Source organism: Hirundo rustica, chromosome 5, assembly GCF_015227805.2.
Source record: "Hirundo rustica isolate bHirRus1 chromosome 5, bHirRus1.pri.v3, whole genome shotgun sequence".
In the NCBI taxonomy this organism is placed as follows: Eukaryota; Metazoa; Chordata; class Aves; order Passeriformes; family Hirundinidae; genus Hirundo; species Hirundo rustica.
In genome coordinates, this window is record NC_053454.1 from 61,185,252 (window position 1) to 61,203,121 (window position 17,870).

Genomic DNA, 17,870 nt, shown 5'->3' on the forward strand with positions numbered 1-17,870 from the left:
TGTTTATCTCAATATCCATGTGTGGGGATGAAAGTACGTGGACAAACATGGATTACTGACTTGCCTTCTGATACTGTTTAAGTGACATACTGTTGACTTGATAGCTTGTCTGCATGTCAGATTTCCATGGAATGGAGGTCTGTCTTCTGTTTGGAAGCTTTGTGGTGTAGATGAGCATGTGAGCTGTCCTCTGTTTTGACAATGAGTTTGACTTTAGGATCAGAATTGGGAAACAGACAGAAATAAGTCGTCTGACAACAGTTAGGAACCAGGAGTAAGCTTCTTATGGGAAGTGTAGCTGCTGTACTACTGCTGTAGTCACTTACGGGTGCCGGAGGAATGCAGCCAAGCTGACTAGGCTGGTTGCTGAAAGTCTGTGTTGGCTGAGAAATCCTTTCTGGCACATTCAGTGTAAAAATTTAGAGCGTTTATTGTTGAAGACTGAAAAAGTCCGTGGTTTTGTCTCTTCTTAACCTTAAAAATGGAACATGCTCTGTCAGGGAAAACAAAGCATCATGCAGGGGCTGCCTTTTGGGAAATTTATTTTGGATTGGTGTAGATGGTTCTGATTGAGGGGCAGGAGGGTGGTCTTGCCTATGACTGACATGATGAGCTATAAATGCCTGCCCTCTTTTTCCTCTGGATCTGCATGGTTGCTAAGTTCAGTGGCTTGCTTGGCATGGGCTACAGAGGAGCTGCTTTGATCCGGGGGCTGGCAGCACCGCAAGAAAGGATGATGTGCTCAGACGGGAGAGAGCTGCTCCTGCACGGACACACTTCAGCTCTGCTGTTAGGAAACCTGGGTGAGGGCAAGGCCTCACAGCTCAGCCTGCCCAGAACTTTATTGCTGCTGGCTTTGTCCGCTTACAAGTTTGCATGTCGCGTTTCCATTGTTCAGCTGTGCTGAGCTACAATCCTTAGAAAAACAACTTGTTTCAGCTGGAAATGGATGGGTGTGCACAGTTCTGAGCTGAAACTTGGACACAGTGCGTGAGGCCAGGCAAATGGAATAGGGGAAAAATATTCCAGAAGAAGTATTTGTGAGAAGTTGTTCCACCTTTAGTTATGCATAGTTACGCTAAACTCTCTTTTCAAAGGGTTAGTGAAGGGTTGTGGCCTGTTGCAGCAAAGTCTGAGTATGACATGGAAATTCCTTATTGAGCTGTGAGAAGAAAGCTCGAGGTACTTCCCCTTGAAGACTCTGCAGGCAACAAACATGTAGAAAAGCCCCCTCAAGTTAATCAGTGATAAAGATAATAAATTATCATTGGGCTTTCAACCTTGACTCTTGCAGGGATAGCACTGAAACAATGCGTTTGTGTTTCTAACAGCTAAAGGTTTTGGGGTTTCTTTTAGGTCTTCACCTTTTCCTTAAGTGTCAGTTTAAAGGAAGATGCTTCCAGGATCCAAGTCAGTCACTGTGAATCTGTCAGTGTAGCAAGATGCTTCATTACATGCTTAGAAGTGTCTTGTATTGAGAATTGGTCAAATCTATCCTTGGACAGTCAAGGCAAAAGGTGAGTCTGGTGGAAAAGGAATGTGATTAACTGTTAGAGAAGGATTTTCTCTTTCGTGGGAGCTCACCTTCCTTAAACAAGGCTTAAGAGAATAATTAGTCCCTTGAAGTAGGGCAGCGAGGAATAGGGTGTTACAGTGCACAGCAGGACTCCTCAGTTGTTTCTCAGCGGTGCACACATTGTCTGGAAATGCTGTTGTTGCAGAAGATAGCTGAAATCTTCTGTTCGGAGCAGAGTCATGCTTCATGTACTTCCCAGTTTTTAATTACTGAATTGACCAAGTGTAAACAACTTCATATACCAACTGCTGCACAACTGCATTGTTCTGTACTACTTGTGTTCTTTGCATTCCTTAGTTTTCACTACTGAATCCATCAAAGCTGGCCATGTCGTGTTTAAGGATCTTTCTGAGTCTGTGTGGTGATGGTTCTCGGGGTGTGCTTATCCAAGGAAGTTGAGAGTCCTTCAGCTGTCCTTTGGAAAACTCCAAAATGCTATTTCTGTAGCTCTTGTTGCTGAGCCTGTGGCACAGTGTGGGGGAAACATTACCCCTGTCAGCTTTTCAGGGCTATGGTGAAGCAGCTCTGGTTTGAGTGGCCCTGTAAGTAACTTGTTAAGTAGCTTAGGTGATGCTTACCTCAGGTACTTGAGTGGGAGTCTTAGGGGGTTGCAGTTGTTCGGGTATGACATTTGGGGATTTTGGCAATAAGGGAAGAGAATGATTCTGGGTAGCCCAGTGTCACCATCTCCTTCCTCATGATTATGTGATACTTTGTCTCTGCTAAGTAGATATAAAAGTGAGGAAGACTTGACAGGTCCCTTGCTAAGGGTGGCAAAAACTGCCTGCATAGGCTCAAGCTGTCCCTTTAGTATCCCTCAGTTGTTGGGTATTTTGCAGGGGTCGCTTTCCATTTTGGTTCTGCAGCAGCACGGGAAGAACCTTTATTACAGGTGCTGCTGTTTGTCTGTGGCTCTGATGTAGACCACCACATCTCCAGTAGTATGTACGAGTTATTAGTGCACTGTCAAAGCTTTGCTTCTGTGGTCACTTCTTTCAAAGCTTCTCCAAAAGGAGGAGTTTCTATCACAAGTTCAGGTTGAGGGAGGGTTCAGATGAGAGTGAAGGTGCAAACTCGTGTTAAGGGCTTGGATTGAAAATGTGGCAGCTTTGTACTGTTGGTGTAACAGCATTGTCTGGAGCTCAGCTTTCACAGGCGTGAGTATGTGTTTCAGTGGGGTTTTTTATTGGGATGTTTATATCTTGTTATTCATGTCAGAGACTAAAATGAGTATTCCTTCACCCCCACATAAATGTGAAATTTGGGCAGGGAAGTTAAAATGATAGTGAGACAAGGTGTTGCTATTTTTACACTGGCATGAATTTTTTCTCACATGAACGGCTGCAGCTGAATACCAGTTAATGCATGAAATTTGCTTCATGTGGAAGTATGCCAAATGCCTGGAATGAGGGTTTGAAGTGGAAAAAGAATGTTATTCCTCGTAGTTTCACAACCTTCTCCTAGCTACAGCTTTCAGCATGCCTGCCCCTCTGTTTTTATTGCTGTGTATGCCGCTGGGAATGCAGCGTGTGGAGGAGAGGAGGGAATTTTCCTGTGAATACCTCAGCACCTGTCTCGTCATCAGAAGCACACTGCAGTCTTAATGCAGGTGTCCCTGCAGCAGAGACTCAGCTGGTGCCGGTCGTGGGGACTGTGTTATGCCATTTCAGCAGTGTGCTCCTCCTCTCACCTCCCTCCTCCTCTCCCTCCTTTTAATTTTTGTAGCAGCAGCGAGAGAAATGGAGTGTACATTTAAAGGAATAAAATGAAATGAAAGAAGATACTGTTGAGATGTTCCAGCTGCCAGACCTCAGATTTGTGCTGAACGAGGCATTTTGGTTTGGGGAGGGTCAGTGCATGTTGAGAAGACAACAGATCTCATTGTGTATCCCAGATAAGTGGGAGCGAATCCTCACTGTGCAGGGAAGAGGTGGTGCTGTCAGACAGTGTCTCTGGTGACAGTGCTGCTGTAGTAGCAGGGTAGGGCAAGTGAGAATCACACAGCTTGTTCCTCTTGAAAAATAGATTTGAGGAAAACACACAAAATTTGCAAAGCTGAAATGGAGTGGGTACTTGATCATCTGCTGCACTTGGCTTCCGTGTCTGCTTTCCCTTGCAGTGACCAGGGAGCTGATCTTTATCTAAAGAAAATGGTGTCTTGTGTAAGGAGCCAGGAAACCATCACATGTACTTCAGGGGTATGTCATCCCCATGGGGTGGTGGTGAGGGTTTGACCCATAGAAATACCAGGCACTGCCAGAGCCTTGGCTCCAGTAAAGCCTCGGATGGAATTTTTTTCTGTAATGCATTATTAATGCTGTGAAGATCTGCGTCTTAAAGTGCCTTGAAACCTGTGTTACTATGTGGTAGTTTCACCTGAAAACATGTAGGTGGAAAGGCAGACCCTTATACTTTGCTTCAAATAGTCAGTTTGTGATAGTCAAAATCCGTTCTCACTGTTGTTTGAAGACGTGTAAGTTCTCTGTCTTAATGTTTCAAATCAGATTGTTTTTTCCAGTAAGCTGTCCTGAAATTGAGATGGGCTCATGTATTTTGAAAGCATCAGAGGTGATATTCTGAAGGCTAAAAGGTAGCAGGGTGAGGGAGAGCAAACATGAAGTTTTTGCTGTACTATGGAGTATCATACCTTGTAATTTGCAGGGGTTTGGAGTTGCCTGTTTAGATGTTGTGGTTTGGATCCCAAAGTGAAAAATTGGTGCTTGAAATATTTGTCCCAGTTTGCTACATTTTAGATGATCCTAGCTTTGTTTTGATTCACTCTTGCCTCACAAATCCCTTGAAGTGCATCAAATGGTTAGATATAAGACATGAAAAAGCCCTAGCAGTGTCTTGCAAAGTGAACTTAGCTAGTTATTAGTCAGAGCTGGACTTTGTTCTTGCACTGGGAATGGGGGTTTATTTCCTCTTGTGCGTTCCACTTGCAAGGTAATAGTATAAACATTGCTGGTTTTGTGTGAAACAGACCTCAACTGTATTCCTGAAGTGAACGGTGGAAAATGTGCTGTCAAGAAATGCTCAGTAATGTATGAAGTATATAGATAGATAGATTGTTTTTGGAGTGTCTTGGAGGTGTGAGAGCTAAAATTGTTCTGGAGAGAAAGCTTCAGTTATCTTGGATGGGAGTTGCTGGAGCACCAGGGAAAGCAGTGTGGCTGTAGGTCAGGCATGAGGAGTTCCTCATGTAAATAAGGATTAAAACTGCTCACTGACTGTAAGGGAGTCATTTTTAGCTGAGTAAGGAAAGAATCTGAAACTTCCTTGCTCTTCACACAGGGAAGTAGGGCTGAAGTCAGCAAAGTAGGACTAAGGGTTATTAACTGACCTGGTCATAGTTGCGGTTTTGTTCTGAAGGTGGCTTTGCAACACTAAACAGAGTTGAAAATTCTTACTAAATTTAATGTTGTCTTTAAAAACTTTTTGCTGCTCTCCAAAAATTTTGGAGTTGGGAAAAATCAACTGTTGAAATGCTTGCTATTTGGCAGTAAGTGCCTCAGAAAAAAACTGATCCAAAAGGAGTGTCAGGTGAGGTTTATTTTAGAGGGTGCAGTTTGCTACCTGGCAATGGCCACTGGCTGTTCCTTGTCCTTCAGCTTCTGCAGAAGGGCTTTGCTCTGGTCCTCGTAGGATCCGTTTGGCACCCTCTGGGTGTCAAACACCAACAGCCCAAATGCCAAGTTAAAAAATTAGCAAATTCTAAATTGTGTTCCATGCCTAATATAAGGCAAAAGTCATGGGACTCATCTGAGAAAAGCTGAGACACGAAGTTGTGTTGGATTTTAAGACTGGAAAATAGGGGCCAGCCCCAAAAATAAGCAAAAATCCTGCAGTGAAAATATTTTTTCATTAAAGGTGGGATTTTTTTTATTGTCTTTTAATACTTGTCCAAGCTAGTGTGGTTCATCCAAATCCAGTTTCAGATGCTGCCGTTTTACATTACGGTGCTTAAAAACACTGAAGCTGAAAAAATAAATCTTGTCAGGTTAATGAGCCTGACTTGCTGTTTCACGGCCGTGTAGAGCTGTTGTGTGTGGCCTGACTCCATTGCAGTGCATTGCTTCCTCGGTGCTGCTTAAAGAACTCTGCACTAATGCTTTGAGCGTGTCATCGAGAGGCAGGGGTGCCGTGCTGTCTGCTGTCTTACGAATAGTTGAAATGCAGCTCGGAACTCGCGTTGCTTCCAGGGAGATGTTAGTCCAAAAGTGCCATTCGGGAACGCTCCTTCTGGGCAAGTGTTTGGGCTGGGTAATGGCACTGAGTGCCCAGATGTACCGTTTGGGTGACTCGTTGCTGCTCTGCCTCCACATGGCATGTTACAGACGTGATTTTAGTTTTCATAGTTTAGACAGTGCTTGCTCTGGCTAAATGCTGGAAGGCAGGTGCGCATCAACACTGGGTGCGTGCAGGATGGCCTGAAGGAGAAGGAGCGTGGAATGGGATCAGACAGGGAACCTAAGATGGGAAAGAGAAAATTACTTTTTATGGCCTTTTTTTTAATGCTTCTGGGTTGTCCTTATAGCAGAGATGTCATTTAGAAAAACTATAACTCAGTGATAAGCAAATGCTAGAGATGCTCTGTGAATGAGCAGAACCATGCACTGATTAGATGGATAAATAATGGGCTTGTGGCATTTGCAGTGAGGGTGGTTGGTGCTGGAAATCAAGTATTTTCTGCCTTGTTAATAAAGTGAGTGTTCAAGAGCTGATTTTATTCTGACAGAGTTCAGCTCATTTCAGAGCTCTCAGATAGTGGAACTGGTGGCAGGTTCTTCTGCTGGGAGTAAGGTTAGAGATGCTGTCGTTTTAAGCTTGTGATGTTAATTTAGGCATTGTATACTCATTTTGGTACTTAAGAGACTGGCCTAGTTTGATACCTTAGTTGATGCTGTGGTTCTAGAGGAGCTCCTTGGTGTTGGGTACTGCATTTCTTCTTCCTAGGAGAAGATGATATGAAGAGGCAGTTGTTTGTAGGTAGGATGTCTTTTCCCTTCTCCCTCCCTCCCTGGCCTGGTGTAAAATTCTGAAGATGCTAATCCATGTTTTGCCTTAAAAGCAGTAAATTTGAAATCAGTAGATAACCCAAAACTTTTCTTCAAGTCCTTAATTCATGAGAGTTGTTTTCTTTTTTTGTTTGTTGGGGCTTTTTTTAATGTGTGTGTAGTTACTTGGGGTTTTGTTGTGTCTCCTCACTGTGAGGGAAACTGGAAGGAAGTTGATTTCTTTGACCTTAGTTTACATCTGTGTGAGATGACGTGAAGGCTTGGGTCCACACTGGGATCTCTGCTGATGGCTGTTTTATGTGCGGGTAGCTTGATGGAGAGAGGGGGATGAAGTCAAAGTTAGCATCAAGAGCTGAATTCTGTCTCTGTTGAATCAGCATTATGTGGTGGCAAGAGTTAGGGTAACTCCGGTTCAGGTGCTTCGTCTTCCTGTCCTAAGCTGGCGTTTGTTCAAATGCACGTTCAGCATTTGGTGTTTGTCAATCAAAACAAACTTACTGGCATCTTACAGGCCTGTCTTCACGGTGTACAGATGTGAGTCCTGTTTGAGAGCAGCCAAAACTTGGGAATTTTGTTCTCCTGGCATCTTTTTGATAGTAGAAGCGTCAAATATACTAAAAATTGTTTGGAGCAAAGCAAACCTAGGCAAAGACAGAGCATGAGATTCTTACTGCAGGATGAGGGAGTAGGAGAATTTTTGTAAAAGGGCTTATGCTGGAGTCTGAACAATTGGGTTCTGTTAGAGTATTGTTGGATTGGAGGAATGCTGACGGAGTGTGCAGATGAAATAATCTGATAGGTGAGGTGGAGCATTCGTAAGCTATTCCACGCTGTTTTTTAGTCAAGGGAAATAAAATACATCCAAAGCCCTTTAAAGGAAATGTCTGTTTACTTGACCTGGTACATGGAAATGCTTTGTCTTTGTTTGTAGCTTCTGTGGAGAAGGCAGGATTTTCTTGAGAAACAGAAGTAGAGTTTTCCCTTCTACCAAAATACGGTTTTATTCCCTGCTTTGATGCCCTATGTCTTTGTCACTATCCCTGTATGGCACTTGGTGTTGTGTAGAAAAACTGAAAAGACAAGGCTGTAACTCTAATGAAACTCTGAAGGTAAATGACAATTTTGAAACTGCAGAGGAGATGAGAAGTTCTGCAAGCTGCAGACTGAAGGTGGATCTCTTCTACCTTGCAATAGAAAAGATTTTTATTCTGTATTTAGTATTAAAAAATGGTGTGAAGTGTTTTTCCAATAATGAATTTCTTAATATTGTTCTAAAATGTTTTCAGTGACAGCACATAATATAAACATTCTTCAAACTTTATTGTGAGGATGTTTTCTCCTGGTGTCTCATGGGTGTCTCGGCGCTGTGTTGTTTGTGGGTGAATTTCTGCTTCTCCCTGTTCTCCTTGGGTTTTTACTTAATCACACCATGCACATATTCTTAGCTGGAAGGTAGATGAGAGGATTTTTCCATTTGAAACTTAAAACTGTGTGGAAGACCTAATTTTGGGGAGAGGATATGTGTGGGGGAGAGTAGTTTTCCTATTTTGACTTTTTTCTTAGCAAATATTTCCCAGTGTTAGGAAGAACCACGACCAGCTGTTCATTATTTCACTTGGAGGAGATTTTTTTCAGTTAGTCTGAGCAGTTGGGATTTTGCATAAGTTGGGTGAGCCAAGAATCCTTCTGACAGCTCCGGAGTTTGCCTTTCCAGGGGTGAAATCTGTCACTTGGCTCCTGAACAGCGCAGCGGTTCCTCTTGTCTTGCTGCAGCAGGCTGTCCTCTGGAAGAAGACAAATGGCAAGTCCTCAGATGAACCAAAACAGGCCTAAAATAGTGTTGTAGATGCAGAGAGCGGTGATGGGCAAAGGACCCTGGCAATGCAAGGTTCCTTAGGACTGGGGAGGAAACTGGGAGTTGCCTTCACCAGTTTGCCAAACTGGAGAGAGCAGCCTGTGTGAGTATCACTTGGAAAAAACACTGCTGGGGAGCGACAGGCATTGCTGCTGGACTGTCCCACTCTTGACATCACAGCCACTTTGATCTGGAGTTGGGAGTCCTCCCTTTGATGTTCCCTGATATGGAGGAGGAGGGCAGAGAGGCTGCAAAAAACCAGAGGGAGGCTTTAGAGGTGCCCTTGAGATGTGTGTTTGTGTATTGCCAAGAGCTGACCAGAGGCTTTGTTTTTCAATGGTGGTGTTGAAGGGATGAAATGAAGAAAATTGGGAAGTAGTTCTCAGCCTGCCTTCCTTAGCATTTGGGCATTTGGGTTGAAGCTGAGTGTGTCCTAGAGGTGTTGAGAGGGAGACAGACGGCAGAAGGCAAAAGTTGTATGAGCTCCCCACAAGAGTATGAGCTCTTGTGACAAGAGAATGGATGTGGAGGTCTGGAGGGACCTTCCAGGAGTCCTTGGATGAACTGCTTGCCCTTCTGGTTAATCTGCCCGCATAGATGGATTCTTGGGGAATTTATCTGCAGAAATCTGAGCTTGTGATGCTCATGGGACTGCTTTGAAACTTTGGAGACACAAATGAAGCCTAAGAATAAAATAATTTTCTGTCTCAATGAGGTATATTCCATGTGGAAACAGATACAGACAGTGGCTGCTTTTATCCAGAGGTGACTGCAGTTTTTAATTGTTTTAATAAGGGTGGCTGGCACATGTGATTTCTCTGTTGGGCAGACTGGTATTTAAATTGATTCTGATTTTGGATTGGGATTGGGGGTTGGGTTTTGAAACTGGGAATTTTGGAAGCTGTTCAGCTTTGTAGGGGGATGTTTAACTCGGTCTTTATAATTTGATAATTGTTTTGGTGACTAGTTCACAGGCTGTGGAAGTGAGTTCATGGAACTCTCAGAGAAGTATCTTCTCTAAACTGCTTTCCCCAGTCGTCCTCTAACAGGCAGGATAACAAATGAGTATTAGGGCTTTCTTCTCTAAAGCACTCACCTGGTTCTTAATTTCGACATATTTCACAGCAGAAACAAATGGACAACTCAGGAGAGAAGGGTCTACAGAAGAATTTGGACAACTCAGTCTCAGTATCTATTTTCTGAAAAAGGCAGATTACAGTTGCATACTCTATAGATTAAGTTTAAGAAAATCTTTCCTTGAGAAAGATGCTGTGACGTGAGGTCATTTTGTCGTGGTGTTGGTATTATGTGGAAGGTGTTGCTTGTCCTTTTGGTTGTTTTCTTTGGATGTTGGATTAGGAGACATCAGACCTGAAGTGAGATACCTGAAGCCCACAAAGGACTTAAAGATAAAATGCTTGAATAATAACTGCAGCTGTAGGGGTTTTGTGTTTTAAGTCTATTTTGGTCAGTTATATCGTTCTTAAACCAGGTCTGTTACTTTTCAGGTGGAATCATTTATCTTGGATCAGGATGATCTCGAAAACCCTATGTTGGAAACAGCTTCTAAATTGCTGCTGTCAAGTACTGCTGATGGTGCTGACCTGAGAACAGTAGATCCTGAAACCCAGGCAAGATTAGAAGCTTTACTTGAAGCTGCGGGTAAGTCCTTGTGTCCCGTACGGGTTTAACCCCAAAGCCCTTACAAGAGTCCATACTGGAATCGCTTGCATAAGGCTAATCCATAGGAGCATGATAGAACTGCAAAATGTACGGCGGGGTGGATTTGGCAAGGGTGTCACGGAAGAGAAAAAAGCTGATTTTAGAGTTTTCCGAGGTTTAGAAAATCAGAATTTCACGTGAAGGTGCTTCAAATCAGATTTCTCCAATGTTGCTGTTCTAAAAGCCTGAGCCAAAATTGACACCTGACTTTGGCTTGTGCCCTTATGTCAATCCCTAAATTGCTAAATAGGTTTTATTTCGTGGTAGTTGCTGTATGAAAGTTCTAGTAGTTGCTTACGTTAAGTAGTTTCAGTAGCCGAAAACTGATTCTTTCTGTGGATTGGAGGGTTTCAGTCACGTGCAGCTTTCAATGAGTGTTGTAAACAGTTAAACCCATCCTTTTGGGAGCTGTAGTTGACTGTGCTTGGAATGTTTCTGCTGGCAGATCTCACAGGCTCAATTTCAACTTGTCTGTTCTCTCCTTTCCTGGCACGCGTCCCCGTTGGTCGTGAATTGGAATGGCAGGAATAGGGAAGCTGTCGACAGCGGATGGGAAAGCCTTTGCAGATCCCGAGGTGCTCCGCAGGCTGACCTCCTCGGTCAGCTGCGCGTTGGATGAGGCTGCCGCTGCGCTGACCCGGATGAGAGCGGAGAGCACAGCCAATGCAGGGCAGACGGACAAGTAAGCCGGCTTTTGTCCTGGAGTTTTTCAGCCCTTTGCTACTTCTAGAAGCAGTTTTTCTTGTTCCGTCACTTGCGCTTACGGGATGATGAAACTCTTACTCAAGTGGAATTGGTGCCAAGTTATCACCCTTGCTTCTCCTGCTTAAATATTTGTGGACTGGCAGGTCTTGCGGTAGAGAGTGAAGCAACTTAATGCGACTTAGAATTATGGAATGACACTCCAAGGAGTTTATCGTGAGCAACTGTAGAGACATTTCTAAGCTCTTCAACAGTATGGGCCTTAGAACTGTTCTAAACAGTTGCAAATCCCAAAATGGGTCATTCAGTGATAGCTTGAAACAAGATTTCAGATTAAAAAAAAAAATCTGTTAGGGAATTTCAGGGTGCCTTTTTAACTGAGGAAGGGAGACAGCCTTGAGGGACTGGAGTTCCATAGTGGTCAGTGTCACACAGGGCCCTGGACAGAGCCTCAGCCAGGGAGTTGTGGCTCTTGTACTGGACTTCATGGCTTTATATGTACAGTTTTATCTTACTGGGCCATTCAGTAGGGAAAGAAGAAGGAAGTTGCCTTCCAGGCTGGCATTAGGCTTCAGTGCAGTGGAAACAGTGTTAGTAGGGACAATCAAGTACTGCTGTGCTAGTCGGAAGTTTGTTCCTTCTGTACGGAATAACTCCAAAGAAAGATTTCTTGCTGTAGAAACAGAATGTGTGAAGAGCATGTAATTTTGGGTTATGTCTGCTTCTGTTCTGTGTGCATCTCCTCCCCTGTACCTCTTCCTTGGGAATGGTGGTGGTTGCCACAGTTGTTACAGGGACAGAGGTTCTTGGAAATTAAAAAGAAAGGTCTACATGTAGTAAAGAAACATATTTCAGAACTGGTTCTCCATGTATTAAAATTGTGTCTGGTTCCAGGATCCTGGTATTTTCAGCACAGGAGAGAAGGGAAGTGGTTAAGTTTCTTACAGGAGACTGATGTGGGTGATTTGTTTTAGTTTAATTAACAGTAACAGTGCTGAACAAATAGTTTTCTCAAGATTGACAGGTGATTTTCTTTTTCTCTGGTCCTGGGATATCCTACATGTATTTCTCTTGTTAAAAATTAATGGCAGGAGTGGATATGGACACGACTTAATTTTCAGACAAGTTAGCTGGGAAACCTCAAGTGTAAAACTGGCACTTCTTTAATTAGCAGTTGGCACGTTTTTAGCTCCTGTTTCCTTTTTTGCTGACTGCGTCCTCATGGCACACTGGAATTGAGGCATAGTCCACTTCCACTTTCAATGCTTTCTCCCTTGTTAGCCGCAGCTTGGCCGAGGCTTGTTCTGAAGGAGATGTGAATGCTGTGCGGAAGTTGCTCATTGAAGGCCGGAGTGTGAACGAGCACACAGAAGAAGGGGAAAGCCTCCTTTGTTTGGCCTGCTCAGCAGGATATTATGAGCTTGCACAGGTTAGTTTCCCGGCTGTTTGCGCTGTGTGTGTGTGTTGAACAAAAAGAAATGTTAAATCAATATATTCCGTTTTGTGCACGTGGCAGAGGGTGTTAAGGTAGCGAGAAATGGCAGCTCACTGGCAAAGAGTGTCACTGAGCATAGACTGAATGTTGCTAATGCATTCTTGGTGCCTGTTTTCTGCAAGGGTTGCTCACACAGCGCTGTGGTGAAGCTGGGGCTTTGTCACTGCAGTGTTGTTGATCGCTGTCTCTCGGCAGGTTCTCCTGGCAATGCATGCCAATGTGGAGGATCGGGGAATCAAAGGAGACATCACACCTCTGATGGCTGCTGCCAATGGCGGGCACGTCAAAATTGTCAAGCTGCTGCTAGCTCATGGTGCTGATGTGAACGCACAGTCATCCACAGGTAAAGAGGGTGTTGGGAGTGACTGGAGAGCTGGGTTTTGCGGTGTGCAGGGAACTTGGCATGGGAGTTTAAGAGCAACAGCTCTCAGCCCAGCAAGGCAGAATGCTTTCTTGTGGTTTTGCCATTTAAATTCTCTTTTCTAAGTGAAACTCTGAAATATGCAGATAAAATATTATGGAGACATAGAAAGGTGGATAAGGTCAGTTGGTAACTGGAAGGTGTTTGAGTGCATAGGATTTGTTGTCATATTTTAAGCACAGTTTGATAAATTTGCATGTACACGGAAAAGTTATTTGTTGGCAGGGTAGGAAACATAAGGGGAAAACAGGAACAGTGAGAGGATCCCCCCCCCCCCCCCGCCCCCCTTCCCCTCTTTCCGTGGTAATTTGCTAGCCATTTGTGTTGAAGTGACCAGATTGGGAAATCTTAAGTTTTTGTAGCCCAGAAGTGGAGATGGGAGAGCTGGTTTGCAGTCAGCAGTAACTGATGAATGGAGAGCTGACCCTGAGTGAGGGGGAGAGGGGGATGCCAGAAGACACCTTATTTGTTTTTTAAGTATTTTTTTCAGTGAAGAGGTTTTCTCAGTGGCAATATGGCCTTGGCGTTTAACTTTTTTAAAGGTGTCTTTTAAAGGCAAATTCTTTGACTGTTGTGTGCAGATCCATTATTTTGTATTTTTTCCACTGAAGTTGTTTTCCTCTCCTCATAGAAACTATGAGCATGTTGGAACCAGCCCCTTGCAGGTGTTTAAGACTTGATTTAGAAGCAGCAGTTCATTCTGCTCCTGGTTTTGAGCTTTCATTTTTACAGCATCACGTGCCCCTGCTGATTAACAGGAAAACGGATGGGGCTTTATGACAGAAGTCGGGCTAGAAATGGGAAGAGAGGTGCATCAGTACAGGCGCAAGGAGATCCTCAGTCTGTCAGCTCCGAGCTTCTTGATTCCATTACTTGATTCCCTCTCCCTGTAGTTCTTCATCTGTAGCCTGAAGAACCCTGTTCTGTCAGGTGTCCAGGTCAAAGGGATGGAATGGAGCATCAGGTGTAGTTCTGGGTGGAGAAACGCCATCATGTTCTGTTTCCGACCCTTGTTCCCTCTGGCTTTAGGCAACACAGCCCTGACCTACGCCTGTGCCGGGGGCTATGTGGATGTTGTGAAGGTGCTGCTGGAGTCCGGCGCGAGCATTGAGGACCACAACGAGAACGGTCACACGCCGCTGATGGAAGCCGGGAGCGCTGGCCACGTGGAAGTGGCCAGGGTGCTGCTGGAAAATGGAGCAGGCATCAATACGCATTCCAATGAATTCAAGGAGAGCGCGCTGACGCTGGCTTGCTACAAAGGTACAGTAACGAGCGTGGAAAAGTGTCGGGGCGAAGAGTTGCTTCTTTGTTCATCCCTGCTGCCCACGACCAGGGGGATTTAAAGGTGTGAATAGACATCGTGGTGCTCTTGTCCTGGCTGTGATACCACACAGCACGCACGTGCCGTGTGTAAAATTATCTGCGTGCAGAGCCTGAGAATCCAGATCTTGACCTTGGGTCTGAGTTACGATTATTTAGAAGATGCTCTGTGAAACAAATCAAGAGACAAGGAACTAATGTACTATGTTACAGGGATAACTAAGCTGAACTTATATGTATTACAGCTGTATTATGCCAGGTACCTCTGCATAAATACAGAAAATATTTCATTTTAAAGGACTTGGCACTTGCAAAGTGTGGGAAGTTTAGGACATTGCCTTTTAGGTGTCAGTACTGAAGACAACAGGCTTTTGTTTCTTCCCTTAGAGCACCCCAGAAAGGGGTGAAGATATTTAATTAGGAGGCAAAATTTGTTCCTACAGCCCAGCAGCTGCTGTTAATAGTCACTTAGGACATGTTTTACTAGGCCCCTGCCATGATGGAGTAGTTGATGTTGGTAGCAGAGGTACTTGCGTGGCACCAGTATGGAAGCTGCTCTTAGTCTTTCATTTATTTTTCCAGCTGCACTGATAAGGTGCTGTGCGCGTAGATGGCAGAGATACACACCTTTCCAGAGTGGATTTTTTATGTTGTAACGTGGACATGCATCACCTTCATTATGTACTTCAGATCCTTTCTGTGAGTGGTGAAATGTACTTTCTCAAGCAGGTTCTGTCTGTTAACTATTTTCTCCACACAGGCCATCTGGAAATGGTGAGGTTTCTGCTGGAAGCTGGTGCAGACCAGGAGCACAAGACAGATGAGATGCACACTGCTCTCATGGAGGCGTGCATGGTAAGAGACATAAGGCTTGAGCAGTGCGCTCTGTGGGCTCTCTTTTCTTCCCAGACATGGAGAAAGTGATTCCTTCTAGTCTCCTGCTGGTACAGAATCTGACTGCGATGTTTTGGTTCTCTTGTCTACTTGAAGTTAGTGATGGGAAATACTTACATAATAATTTAGAAATTAAATAACTTTGAGTGGGAAGATTCTCAGTAGTTGTTGAAATGCTTTTCACATTTCTAATGTGCTGGACACAGGCAGTGAATATGGTCATAACCTGGCTTCTGGAGACATTTAACACACCCCAGTTATATTAAAGCAGGTTGTAAGCTCGTGGTTATGTGTGTAACATGTTTCAGTACAGTTCACATACCCACATACTCCTTGAAAACACAGAATCAGAAGCTGTTAGGGAAGCAACTAAGAAATGAAAGGGGAAATTGTTAATTCTTACTAGTGAGAGTGCTTTAATGTTGCTCCTTTGTCCATCTGAGGCGGTTGTGTTCACCCAAGTATGGAATGTCATTGTTGAACTGAGAAGTCATTTGTTAAATTTCCTTTTTATCCTTCTCTCTGAACAGATTCTTCATGTTTTGGGATTTTCATGGCATTAGCCCTCTGTAATGTCACACTGTGAACCCATGGCTGTAGAGGAGGGCAGTAAATCCCTGTTTAGTCTGCCCTTCCCTGAAACAACTGTAATTGTTCTAAAATTGGCTAGTTATGTCTGTTCAAGAAAGTTGATGGTTTCAGACAGGGAAATGATTAACAGAAACCATTACACTTCTTGAGAGTTGTTGCAAAGAAAGTCACGTAGATAAACAGAACTTGAGCCGTCCTTTATCTCACCCTGAAATCTTACTACAGCAGCCACGTAAATATCCTTGGCGGTGGCCTTGCAGCCAGTTTCTGCGATTTGATGGTAAAATTACCTTGCAGTTGCCTTCTCGTCAGGATATTGTTGTAGTGGAGCTATGCATCAAACTTTCCTTTCCTTACCATTCTCTTCTGCCCTTTTAACTCCTCTAATAGACTAACGAAATTCCATTGGACTCACAGAGATGTTAATTTTTTTAAAAAATTACTGAGCAATAGGAAAAAGATCCTCTCCCTTATTTCTGCAGGAAGCTCTTCCTAGGGGGGCAGTTCCACACTGGTGCTCAGAGCTGGCAGATAGTTGAGAGTCTCATACCTTCAGCTCTGCTGATGAGAGAAGGAGCAGCTTTCTCTAGCAGTACTTAAAAACCTTGCCGTGTGAAATGAAGCAGAGCGATGACTTCCATCTCAGCATGTTCTTTCTGCAGAAACCGTTACTGCTCCTCAGTGGCACAAGAAAACTTCCTTCTCTGGAGCAGCGCTGAGCTTGAATATGTGCTAACAGAGCTGTCTGTCTGTGGCATAGCCAGTGCAGGTTTAAGGCAGGAAGACTTCTGCCCGAGAGGCTTTTTTAGACAGCAGTTAATACTGATTTAGTGTAAATGAGGTGTTGGACAATGGCACTTGCATTTGTGGGAGCAAAAAGCAGGTTGATCTAGTTGGCGTTTCCTCTCGCTGAAGGACTAATACCCACAGAGCTTCATCTCTAAAATGCAGCTGGTGCTCTCGTGAAGGTTGCTCAGGTGACTTTTTCTAATCTATTACCAATTGGAAAGCTTTTCCTGGCTGTTGTAGGAGAGCTTAACGGCCCCACTCCTTTGCAAGGTTTATTAAAACATGGATCCAATTCCCTTGTGTGGTGAAGCGCCAGCAGTTCTCCTCCAGGCTGCTTGGCCCACATAGGAAGCTTTGAAGCAAACCTTGGTGCTCTGTCGTGCCATCCTCATCGTGGATCAGGGGTAAGCAGTTAGCTGTCTTGCCGGAGCCTGATGGATGAGGCACCGTCTCTGCATTTCCCTGAGGAAAGATTCTTTATGGAGTCTTGGAGTTTTTCCCTAAAATAGTACTGTCATTTCATGTAAAAGGTGAATATGTCCTAGTTAATGTCCTAGATATTTTTCCGAGAGGAAACTGCGTTTTGCTCCCTGGATATCAGAATAAGGTATGAAACACTTGGGAAAATGAAGCGGAAAAATGTCAGATGCAGTTTGGTGTTTTGTCTGGAGAAGAGCTTTTTGGAGTTGTGGTTTTCAGCTTGGCGAGGACAGCTGTGGCTGTGATTTGCTGCCTCTTAGGAATTAATCTGCGATCAAGGTGTACCTAGCTCATTCAGTGACAATCTTGGGGAAGCCTTGTGTTCCTGGTGGGTGGCTGTTTATTCGCTGCAGCCCTCCCGTGTTTTGTTTGTCAGATTATGGTTCCTCCAATTTGGAATGGTGGCGATCTCCTCATGGAGAAAAACAGCTTGGAGAGTTTATGCTGTTGTTGGAGCGCAGCGACCAAGCCAGTCTCTGCTTCTGTCTGAACAAAGCAGAATGGAATGGCAGTTGGATGTGTCACTGTCAGGCCTCCAGTGTAAACATGGAGCTGAAAAGCCGCTTCAAATAGTTCCTGAATTTATGGCGTACTGAAAATATGGAGATCGTATTTTTAAAGGAAGACAGCAAACTTAGGAGCTACCTTTTGATAGAACGGGTTTGACAGCACGATCACGATATCTGGAAAACCCTGCCAGAATCCTGCTGGGGGAAAGCTGTTGCTCAGGTGGGTGGCTCCTGGGATGTGTAAGGAACCCCTGACAAGTCGTCTCATTTTGGATTTTCTCTTGGAAGGAGAAAGTAAGTCTTGACTCTGCTGTCGAGCAGTGAAATAGTTTTGCAGGAGCCATGAGGCAGGCGAGGTCAGTGTGCATGGCTGCTTCTTAAGAAAGGGAGGAAGCAAAAGGATCTCAGTATTGTTCTTGTGGAGGAGACAAACTTCTAAAATAGTGGTGAGCTCCCTCTCGACTTTCTGGGCTTTATTTTGGGGTTCCACCCATC

At 44.2% G+C, this 17,870-nt stretch overlaps 1 protein-coding gene across 3 annotated transcripts in view; it reads left to right on the plus strand.

Moving 5' to 3' along the window:
• The window catches only part of ANKRD17 (ankyrin repeat domain 17), a 70,929-nt gene that overhangs the window by 25,465 nt on the left and 27,594 nt on the right, over positions 1 to 17,870 (plus strand). For all 3 annotated transcript variants that reach the window (XM_040065705.2, XM_058420820.1, XM_058420821.1), the window contains exons 2-7: positions 9,958 to 10,111; positions 10,697 to 10,853; positions 12,155 to 12,302; positions 12,564 to 12,711; positions 13,819 to 14,052; positions 14,873 to 14,967. In XM_040065705.2, the coding sequence (XP_039921639.2) occupies positions 9,958 to 10,111; positions 10,697 to 10,853; positions 12,155 to 12,302; positions 12,564 to 12,711; positions 13,819 to 14,052; positions 14,873 to 14,967 (936 nt within the window). The remainder of the gene's footprint in view (positions 1 to 9,957; positions 10,112 to 10,696; positions 10,854 to 12,154; positions 12,303 to 12,563; positions 12,712 to 13,818; positions 14,053 to 14,872; positions 14,968 to 17,870) is intronic.